Source organism: Chenopodium quinoa, unplaced genomic scaffold (assembly GCF_001683475.1).
Source record: "Chenopodium quinoa cultivar QQ74 unplaced genomic scaffold, ASM168347v1, whole genome shotgun sequence".
Classification (NCBI taxonomy): domain Eukaryota; kingdom Viridiplantae; phylum Streptophyta; class Magnoliopsida; order Caryophyllales; family Amaranthaceae; genus Chenopodium; species Chenopodium quinoa.
In genome coordinates, this window is record NW_018742415.1 from 74910 (window position 1) to 86786 (window position 11877).

Genomic DNA, 11877 nt, shown 5'->3' on the forward strand with positions numbered 1-11877 from the left:
GATAATTAATAATCTTGTTTAGGGTTAATATGATTATAATTCAAGTGATCACCAATAATGGATTTATTTGTGCATTAATATTCAACCAACATAGATAAACAGGTTTAGGGTTAATCCTATTGATTGCATGTTAGTCAGAAAGCTCACATGAATACGATCAGAATAAAGTAGAGGCCTATTATTAGGGCAGGTTCAATCTCTTTTAGGTTGGATTTGTATCTTCATCCCCGAACCCTATTTGGTTCAAGACCTTTTGGAGTTGACGATCTCTTGGATCGTTAAGGGGTGTAACCTTCACCTCGTGAACGGTTTACAAGTTCCTAAAAAAACTTGTTGGCGACTCTTTTGCTCTATCTTCTTTCCCTTTGGACTCCATCGTACTTTAGTGTATGACCACAGTGGGGTTCAAGCTAGGGGTTAATGCTTGAAATATTCTCTACAGCGGTGCTAATCTTGATAACCGTTGGGTTATACCTTATAATCCATATTTATCTATGCTATTTGACTGCCATTTAAATGTTGAAGTCTGTTCAAACATTCAAGCTGTCAAATACCTGTACAAATATGTGTACAAAGGTCATGATCGTGTATCTTTTAATGTTGTTGGTGAACAAAATCAAGGAGTTGATGAAATTGATGCTTTCCAAGTTGGTAGATGGGTTTCACCATGTGAGGCGGCTTGGCGAATATTTGGATTTGATCTCTTTGAGATGACTCCTTCTGTACAGCTCCTTCCAGTGCACCTACCAAATATGCAAACTATTTATATGAGGTCTCATGAGCAGCTTGGTTCTGTTGTGCAAGATGAAAAGAGAAGTACTACTGCTTTGCTAGAATTCTTTAGACTAAATGCAAACATCCCTGGAGGCACAGGGTATCGATACACTGAAATAAATGCACATTATAGGTGGGACACTAGCAAGAAAATATTGATTAGAAGAAGTTACAAAAAAAAAATGTTGGGCGAATGGCTTTTGTGAGCCCAGCAGAAGGAGAACGCTTCTTATTACGTTCATTGCTTGGTAAAGTCATTAGTCCAATCTCATTTGACCATCTTAGAACTGTAGATGGTGTGCTCTACCCTACCTTCCAGGAAGCTGCAATCAAGCTCGGGTTATTTCAACAAGACAATGCAGTTACATTATGTTTGCAGGAAGCATCAGAAGCACAGATGCCTTCTGCACTGAGGCAGCTGTTTGCAACTGTGTTGATCTTTTGCCAACCAAGCAACCCAAATGCTCTCTGGTTGCATTTTTATACTTCACTCTCTGAAGATTTTGCATAACAAAATCCCAATCAGCAAGAGAAAGTGATGAGACTAACTGTAAGAGACTTTGAAAAAAACTTAGAAGCCATGGGAAAGTCATTGGAAGATTTTGGCCTAGGCCATTTGATTGAAGAAGACAGTAATGAAATACGCATTACAAAGGATATCGAAGATGCACTTGAAGCACCAATTCCTCCAGAATGCATTGATTATCGAGAGAAGCTCAACGAAGCTCAAGCAAATGCATTCAATAACATTATGGCTTATGTCAATGAAGAGAAACCCGGTTGTTTTTTTGTTGATGGGCCAGGTGGGACAGGTGTAGACGCCCATTTGTGTCTCCCCAAAACCAAACCCAGTGATGAGTGCCTTTCACGTTGAATCATAATAGAATGAAACGAAAGTGTGGAAAGGTCTAGTGTTGCGGAAAGTTTTATTTCTTTTCTCTTCTCTCTGTTTTTGAAAACTTTATTTTAAGAAAACAGCCAATCCAGTTTGGTTGGTCCATGATATGGGTCCGATAGTTGTGTAGTTGGATGGGGCTTTCAAAGACCTTTCCAACGATATATTATAAGCCCAATTCCGATGAATATTGAGGAATTTATGGTCAATTTACTAAACTGGGCCCGGTTTGAGCTTTAAGTACGGCCCAATGATCTAGGGGAGGGCCTAATATGATTTATCATTCCTAATGTAATTAGGAATGGTTTTGGTCTTCTAGAACATTCTAGAAGGTCTTATCATTCTTAATTCAATTAGGACTCTTCAGAGTTTTAATTAGATCAAATAGCATTTTCGACTGAAATTATATTATTTTATCTTCCAGTATGGGAATTTTATCAGATTTTCGAAAACGCGTTGAAATCCAATTTGGCGTCCAACCCCAGCCCTTGGCGCCTGGAATCAGGATTGGCGCCAGACGCCAGCCATTGGCGCCTGGCGCTAGCCATTGGTCCTGGCGCCAATGAGCCAGGGCTGGCGCCAAGTTAGTTTTGTGGTCTTCAGACTCTGTTTTGATAAATTATCTTTTTTTGCTGATTTTCTCTATTAATATCGTATCAAAAACTCCGTTTTCATTCACATCTACAATCAACAATCACTTTACCAATAATCAATTCTCTTCTTCATCATTCATTCATCAATTTTCAATAACATTAATTCTTTTAGCATTCTTTTCTAAACCTTACTTTTTCACACAAAATTCCGCATTCACAAGATCTAGAAACACCTAGCCATATTCGAAGTTGCCTTCGCCCTAGACGTGAAAGGTTTTAATTTCTGAGGGTTTGGTCCCAAATCTCTCTTTCAATTATTTAATTTAATTATTTTGATTATTATTTTCCTTGAAGTTACTAACGCGTGTATTTTGTAATTAGAAAGAGGTACGAGGCATCCAAGTAAGTACTTTAAGGGATTTTATTGATTGGTTGATTTTATGATGTAGATATCATGCTTAGATTGTTATTTATGATTCCTAGTATCATGTCTAGGGTATCTTTAATATTAAGTATGATTAAAAGTATGATGCTTCCTATGTTCTTCCTAATATTTATGATTATGATTGATTATTGATTATTTATTATGTTGCTTGATATGCATATTATTATTTATTGTTATTGCTTGATCACCTTTTATTGCAGGTTAAAGGGAATTGGTATTTGCAACCACGCTTAATAAGATATTTAATAATCTTGTTAGGTTAATTGTGATTATAATTCAAGTGATCGCCAATAATAGTTTATTTGTGCATTAAATTCAACCAACATAGATAAACAGGTTTAGGGCTAACCTATTGATTGCATATTAGTCAGAAAGCGCACATGAATACGATCAGAATAAAGTAGAGGCCTATTATTAGGGCAGGTTCAATCTCTTTTAGGTTGGATTTGTACCATCATCCCCGAACCCTTATTTGGTTCATGACCTTATGGAGTTGACGATATCTTGGATCGTTAAGGGGTGTAACCTTCATCCTATGAACGGTTTACGAGTTCCTTAAAAACTTGTTGGCGACTCTTTTGCTCTATCTTCTTCCCTTTTGGACGCCACCGTACTTTAGTGTATGATCACAATGGGGTTCAAGCTAGTGGGATTTTTAAGGCTTGAAATTATTCCCTACAACAGGCAAAACATTTCTCTATAATGCTTTATTTGCTGAAGTACGTTTGGCGGGCAAGATTGTGCTGCCAACAACGACATCAGGCATAGCTACTTCTAACATTCCCTCTGGCAGAACAACTCACTCTAGGTTTAAAATTCCACTTAATTTAGAGGTGTCACTTGCTTGTGATGTCCCAAAACAGGGAAGCTTAGCTGCTCTAATCAAAGCTACTGCCCTGATAATTTGGGATGAAGCATCCATGGCTCGTAAAGAGAACATAAAATCATTGGATTTGTTGTTGCGCGATCTCTTCCATCCTGATCAGCCATTCGGCGGTTAAGTAATTGTCTTTGAGGGAGATTTTAGACAAGTTTTTCCTATTTTTCCCCGTCGTTCACAAAGAGAGGTTGTTGGTGTTAGTGTTGTCAGCTCTTACATTTGGCCCCTTTTAGTCAAATTTCGGTTAACAGCGAACATCAGAGCTAAGGAAGCCTTATCCTATTCAGCTTTTCTCCTAGCCTTGGGCAATGGCCAATTACAATCAGATGAAAGTGCTAATGTGCAACTACCTGAACACATAGTTCATAATATAGTTGCAAATGAGGATTCAATTTCTGTGCTAACTGCAATGATCTTTCCAGAAATTTCAAATCCAACATTTGATAGTGGCATATTCAATGAAAGAGCAATCCTCACACCAATGAATGTGGAAGTTGATTCCATAAATGACTACTTAATTGAACAGTTTCCTGGAATACCTACTGTCTATCTAAGCTACGATTCAAACCTTGATGATAATTGCAGCCTCTATCCAACAGAATTTCTAAACACACTTTGCCCAGGAGGGATGAGCCCGCATCAACTTGTGCTTAAGGTTAATAGTCTTGTTATTTTATTACGTAATCTGGCACCATCTAAGGGAATGTGTAATGGTACTCGTCTTATTTGTAGGCACTTTCTTCCTAATTCAATTATTTGTGAAATAGCCAATGGACATTATAAAGGAAAATTTTATTTTGTTCCACGCGTGAACTTAAGGCCTTCAGCTTCTTCCAAGTATCCTTTTCAGTTTGAACGGATACAATTTCCTCTTAAACTCAGCTTTGCTATGACTATAAACAAGTCTCAGGGGCAGACTCTCAGTCGTGTTTTAGTGTACCTCCCAAAGCCATGCTTCTCGCATGGTCAACTGTATTTTTCTCTCTCACGTGCAAAAAAGTCTAAAGAAGTGACAGTGTATACAACTCAGCAATCTGATTCCGTCTCATCAACGACTGTTCGAAACATCGTGTCCTATGAGGTTTTGAAGCTAGCCAATATCATCTAACTAAAATGATTTTAAATAAGGTTAAATTTATGGTATGCACCCTTTTATATATATATCTAGGGCAATTTGACTACAAATTACCATATTATATAGAGACTTATGTTTGTGTCTTTGTTCTGCAGTTGTTCCAGGAATTGATGATGCATGCTTCTCATTTGGCACAACATTAAACACTTGCAGACTATGTGTTATAGCAGTAGTTCTTTTTGGCATGAACACACATTGGTCAGACAAGTTTTTTTTTTTATTTCTTCCTTTAGTGATCATTTTATAACAGCACATTTTTTCCCTGTTCTTTTATACAGGAAGTACTATGAACATGTTGTTATATTTTGTGGCCTTTTTTGTATGCACCTTCAACTTGCTATGCAACAACAATACATTGTTTGCAATTGTTCTGCATATGGCATGACTATTTCGATATTTATAAACATATTTTCATCTACATATTACATATATTATTTGCTTATCATATAATGTGCAACATAAGACTACATATATTTAACGGAAATTTCATCAATTGCCCCTGAGTTATTTTTTTATTCACCAAATACCCATCAAAACTTTCAAATTCACCAAATACTCCTGAGTTTAAGAAAAATGTCATCAAATGCCCTTAATGACTAACGGCGGTTAACATCGTTAGTCATTAATGACTAATATGCCACGTGGCAGCCTCTAAGTGGTTGTTGTAATATTAATTAATTAATTATTAAAACAAACTTTAAAAATAAATAGAAAAACTTTAAAACAACTATCATCATTTTTTAAAACAGATATATTTGATGATCTCCCAAAAAGCATCTTAAAAAATGCCTTGTGCAAATTATATTAAACAAATATTAAACTAAAAAGGTTCAATTTCAAACAAACTATTGTTACACTTCCAAGAATTAACAGAGATGTTAACCAAAAAGTTTTGCAATATTCATAAGTCCCAATAAAATTTTAGCAGTAAAATATCTATTGGTTAACCAAGTATCATCATGGTAAGTTTATTTCCACTGGACAGTACACATTATGAATTCTCAGAAGCCTTCTCCTTTTTAAAAAATGTGAGTTCAAGTGCTGTCCTTGTTCTATTTAAAAGAACCTTCTTCCTTTAAAATGCCTATCTCATTTCTCTCTTAAAATATAGTATCTCTGCAGCTGGAAGCTCATACTTTTCGATTGTTAAGGTATGTGCATTAATGTTCTTGTTTTCATTTCTTTACAGAATTTGCTTCTTACATGTCTTCAATAAATAGCATGCCTTCATTAATGGTAATAATTGTTATTACTTTATTAGTATCTTTGCTGCACATCTTGTTACTATAGCACTTCTATATTTAGTGTCAAAAAATGTTTCTCTGACCATAATTTAGTTAAGTTGCTAGCCTTGTCCTATTTTCAGCTTTGAGCATGTTTTCTTTCATTTAATGTTGTATTACAAGCCTATATTTAAGATTTCTAACTTGCTAATACATAGTTCATATAGTTCTTATTACAAACCACATTTCTATCTTTCTAATAGTATTTCCAACAACTTCGCTGTCAATTTATCTGATATTGACTAATAAAATTGCTACACTTATTTTAAAAAATGAAACTTAATTATTACTGCTACATTCAACAAATTTAGTGCTGCTTAGGGTGTATTTTATTTATGTAAAAAACATCAACTTCACTGTTAGTTTATGTGATACTTTCTGATTACATTATTGGGCTTATTTGTGAAACAAAAACTTAATTATTATTGTTAATAAGAAATTAAGTGCTCCTTAAGATTAGGGGTGTTAAAAAAAACCCGACCCGGTTGTCCCGTCCCGATTACCCGATGACCCGTAAAAAACCCGATGGGAAATTAGGAATTTTTTCTGTTTTTGGCGGGTCGGGTACCCATCCCGGTAAAATAACAGTTTTGTGGGCCGGGACATGGGACACGTTGTGCTAATATCGGGTACCCGAATACCCGGTTAAAAAATAAATCAACAAAAAAAAAAAGAAATGAACAACAACAACCGTCACTTACTTTGTATTCTCAGCCCAGCCCACTAAATCTTAGCCTTTTAGGGTTTTTTTTTCTCACTCCAAAATTCTTAGCCGTCATTCCCTCCTACCTCTTTCTCTTTCCCTTTTTTTTTTTTTTTTTTACTTTCTCTTTGTTCTTCTGATTTCAATTCATCCCTCCACTCTCTTCTCACAGTAAAATGTAAAATTTTCTCTACATCTCACCCCAATGCATGCAAGCGGCGACAACAATATCCACAATTTGCAACAACCTCACCATCTCACCTCACCATTTATCAAGGTCGGAGATTGTTTGAGTTGGAGATTGATGGTGTAGGGCCCTGTAGCTGACTATGATGTGGTCGTCGGACGAGGGGTAGAGGGAGCTGATGTCCATTTTGTTGTGTATTATTCAATTTCTCTTTCGTGATCGATTTTTGGTATTCTTCAATTTGTATATTGAATATTTTTGTCATATAAATCCCTTTCATTGAAGGTGTGTTTGTGAACTTGATGTGGGATTTACATTATTAAAGATTTATGATATGTAATATGTATAAATTATATAGAGTTCATGGTTAGAGAAGGGAAGCAGACTAATTTTCGGTTGAATATGTATTAATTGGTGGATTAGAGCTACTGAATTGCTTCTTTTCTAATTGTTAATGATCAATCTCCAAAAAAAATAAAATAAAATCGGGTACCCTCTAACCCGACCCGGAAAACTCGGGTACCCGAAAACCGAGTACCCGATTTTCTCGCGTTGGGACATGGGCCGAGGTCCAAACTACCTGAAGATCCGGGTACCCGCTTTTTCGGGTACCCGAAAACTCGGGTACTCGGATTTGAACACCCTACTTAGGATACATTTTATCTGTCTAAGAAAAATTACTAATACATCTAGAACCCTTTGCCTTTTTCAATTTTGACCATATATGTGCTACAAATTTCACAAAATTATGTCATTCAGAGTTGATTACCAAAATTTTGTATAATTATTTAGCTAATGTTAAAGAACATGTTTCTTTGTTAAATTGCACAACATAACTTATATACCTTGATTTGTGAACAAAATATATCAACATTTTGGAACAATATTCATTTATAATCTCAAGTTAAGTAATTCTATACAATTTATAAGATTGTTAAATGCTATGGAATAACCTTTTCTTGTATGTAAATGAACTAGATGAAACCTCAAATGTGCCTCTCGATAAGCTTACTCCCAAAAACAAGAGGTACAAGATCAAGGTTAAGGTGAAGGAGAAGTCTCCTACTAAATATCTAGAAGGCAAGAAAGCTTTCCAGAAGCTTGTATTTGAAGATGATGAGGTATATATGGTTGTAGACACCTAAAAATGTCTCCCCAAAACCAAACCCGATGATGAACAACCTTTCACCGCCATTATTGGTCAGGTTAAGTATTTAATCTTGGAGAGCTTAAATCCACATTTCCATTTCATAAACCAACCCAATTCCTAGCCCATTTCCCCAAACCATAACTTATTTTCCTCTTTTCGTGCCTTAAAACCCAAAATAATTCATTTTGTGTCCTTTAAAATAATTCATTTCGTGTCCTTTTTATAAAAACGTTTAATCCAGTTTATTTGGGTCCATAATTTGGGTCCAATGATTTAATAATTGGATGAGGTTTGAAAAGATCTTTCCAAAAATATATTATAAGCCTAAATCCGAGTTATAACGAATAAGTTATGGCCAAAATATTAAATTGAGCCCAAACCGAACCTAAGCCCACCTTACCTACGACCCAATAATCATGTGGAGGGTCCAAATTATTTAATCCAATTCCTAAACCAATTAGGATTAATTAGAAACTTCTATAAGTTTCTAAAAGATCCTAATTATCCTTTTTGAAAAGATAAGATTAAAGAGTTTGAAGTTGAATAAAACTCCTTTTTTTGAAAGTCCTAATTTTATTCGAATTGAAAGACATTAAAAGATAGACAGATATTATTTTCGTGCCTCATATTTTTTATCCAAATTTTATATGGTTGGGTAGCCCTTGAAATTATCTTTCCAATGATATATTATAATATCAATTCCGAGCTATAACGGAAAAGATATGAATAAAATGTCAAACTCTATCCAAAACTGACACCATTTCACTATTTTGGCTATATCTTTTGTTATAAAAAATATTTTAATCTGATTCTTATTGGGTTAGAAAGTAGACTTCAAGGTCTTTCCAACAATATCTTATTCATCTTATTTCGAATTTTGGATCAAAAGATATGATAAAAACAAAAACCGCAAAAACTGCTGTCTATCGCAAGAGTTTTAATCCGATTCGAACTCGATCTTTTCTTGATTCTTCGACCCTCTTTTTTCCCTATAAATAGAGGTCATATCACCCTTTTTTCAATCATCAACAATCTTGATCATAAAATCATTCTCTCTTCCTCTCTTTTACACCAAAAATCATTCTCTTCTTTCTCTCTCTCATATTCTAAGCCTTAAATCTATATTTCTAATTACACCATTCTTCCTTTAAGCACTCCAAGGAGTTCATACGTAACCCAAAGTTCTATACTTAAACCAAGGTGTGAAAGGTAGAATTAACTGAGGGTTTGGACCAAATCAACTTTACTTTTTATTTAATTTAATTGTTTCAATTTGCTTTATATTTTTTTTATTGAAGTTACTAACAGTTTATTCATGATGTAGCAATTTAAAGGAACACGAGGAATGTGAGTAATTAATTAATTTAATTACTCTTATTTTATTTTCTTATTGCTAGTATCATGATTTGGTTATTTTATATTTGATTTGACTAACGCTATTATGGTTAAATTGCTTCCAATGTTAATGTTTATTTTATTATATTTATTGATCACCATATTTCATGTTTAAAGGGAATATATGTAATTGAAAATCACGCCTAATAAGATAATTTGGACAACCGGTTTAGGTTCCTTTTAATCTTGTTTTTAATCAAGTGTTCATAATATATTAGAATTATATGTTGCATTAATATTCAACCAATTTAGCCTAATAATAGTTTGAAGCAAATTGAATCTTTGTTTGCATGCCTTTGAGATCGCAGGAATCACTTTTCACTATAAGAATCGATAGAGGCCAATACGGGCGAATACGACTCCATGACTCACTTCATACCATCATCCCCAATCCTCCTTTCGTGGTTCCGAACCATATGGAGTTAGTAATCTCATGGATTATGAATGGGGTGTAACCTTCACGGGTCAATCGTTGTTGCCTATCGTTGTCCCTTAATCGTGGTTGCCTTTTATGATTCGTGAACGATTTACAAGTTCCTTAAAAACTTGTTGGAGGCTCCCTACTTTCCTTCTCCCTAATCGTATATATCAATTCCCACTTACTAAGAGTGCCAAACATATTCACCACATGCTTTTAACGTAGGCGCACTTCGAACGACGCCTACAATAGTGCTCTGAATTTTGTTGTGTAGTTAGCTAAAGAAATTAGACATGTTCTGATACATTTTAATGGTGTGCTATTAGGGGAATGAAATGAGAGGAACTTTGTTTGAAGATGACATTGAGAACTTTAAGACTGTTTTGGAGCACCAGAAAGAATACATCATATCAGATGCACCAATCAGAAACACCAATCCAATGTTTCGTCACAAAAAAGGTGACTACTACCTGTCTTTTGGAGGCACAACAACAATTCAATCACTAAATCCCAATTCTGGTCCTATTGTGCCAAAATACACTCCCAATGCTGAAGTCCCACCTACAAGCAGTGAGGATGATCGCTATGGTAATATATATTATGTGCTTTGGTATTTTTATTTCTATTTCAGCTTACTTTTTAACCCTTATTATGTGGATTACATGTAGATATTCTTGGAGTCATTGTGCATCTGGAAGACACACGCAAGAAAAAAACAAGAAATGGTTATGAGTTTGATGTACTAAATATTGTTGTTGTGGATGCCAGTGTGCAAAGGTTATTACATTATTTATGTGTTTTCTTTTAATAGTGATTTGATATATATGCAGGATGGCTGATGCTCTTGTTATTTCTGTGTATGGAGAGTTAGCTACTAAAGAGTGTGCCAAATTAGCTTCTTGGTGTGAATCTTTCCTGGTGGTCAGTTTCCGACACTTGAAGGCATCCACCCACGGAGTTAATTCCTACTCAAAATACTAGAATCATGTAACTTAACTATATTATAGCTTATTTTTGTTTTCATTGCATAGGATTCTCCTTGGCATCTTCTATGTCCATAATAATTGATCCCGATCTAGCAGGCCCTGAAGTTAGTGCACTAAAAGCTTGGTAAGTTCATATAATTGTTAAAGCTATTTTGCTTTCAAGATACTTGAGTATAATTTTTAAAGCTTTTTTGTTTTCAATATTCTTGAGTAATGGTTGCTACTTTGTACGGGACAGGGTGCTGGAAAATGAAGATCGCCTTGCTGATCATGTGGCGCATCAACTGCAGTCCAGGGAAGCTAGCAGCTCAAATTTCCTGACTTCATTTGAAGATCTTAAGAAGAAAACTATAATGAAATTTTCATTATTTATACATATGAAGATTACATCGTATAAATATTACATTCGATGAATTATTTTGATGTTAATTTCTGCACTTGTAGCCTCTAACAACTACTGCACATGAGCGCCACTAGCTCAAAATCACAATACTAACTGCACGGAAAGAGGATATTATTGCTTATGTTGGATGCAGCGTTTGTGGTAACCACTGTGACAATGTTGACACAGCTAAATTTTACTGTGATAAGTGCAATGATACTTGCACTACAGAAAAGAGGTAGAATATCCTTTCACTAACATCATGAGTTGTATCTTGTTCTATTGCTAACTATACCTGACCTCTTACAGGGTCAGTATCACCTTCTATGCAGCCGATGATACTGCAACTATTCGGTTAACTGCATATGGGAAGCAGTGTGAAAAATTATTAGGCCTGAAAGAAGAAGAACTGATTGAAAAGAAGGTAAAAACATTCAATATGCTGCTCTTAGTTAAATACTTATTGTCCACGCTTTAAAGTAAACTAGACCACACCTTAATTAACTCTTTTCCTTTGTTATGCAGATTTCAGGATGGGATGGCTTTGACGAATTAGCTGCTGCACTTAAAGGAAAACCAGTGAAAGTTGAAGTTGGGCCAATAGGTGCAATCAAGAGGGTTGGCTACCTCAAATGGGTTATCAAATAGTTA

At 35.0% G+C, this 11877-nt stretch overlaps 1 protein-coding gene across 1 annotated transcript; it reads left to right on the plus strand.

Moving 5' to 3' along the window:
* The first annotated feature begins 1354 nt into the window (after positions 1 to 1354).
* LOC110706596 (ATP-dependent DNA helicase PIF1-like) lies at positions 1355 to 4865 on the plus strand. Its single transcript, XM_021884538.1, has 4 exons — positions 1355 to 1577; positions 3392 to 3703; positions 3821 to 4668; positions 4818 to 4865. Exons 1-4 carry the CDS (start codon positions 1355 to 1357, stop codon positions 4863 to 4865), a joined length of 1431 nt encoding a protein of 476 aa, XP_021740230.1.
* Positions 4866 to 11877: the final 7012 nt, after the last annotated feature.

Excerpts from the sequence above, each read along its gene's own strand:
- LOC110706596 (XM_021884538.1), top strand. The coding sequence starts at position 1,355 with ATGGGAAAGTCATTGGAAGATTTTGGCCTAGGCCATTTGATTGAAGAA. Across the intron at positions 3,704-3,820 it reads TCCTGATCAGCCATTCGGCG|TCAAATTTCGGTTAACAGCG; the intron begins GTTAAGTAATTG and ends GGCCCCTTTTAG. Across the intron at positions 4,669-4,817 it reads GAAACATCGTGTCCTATGAG|TTGTTCCAGGAATTGATGAT; the intron begins GTTTTGAAGCTA and ends TTTGTTCTGCAG.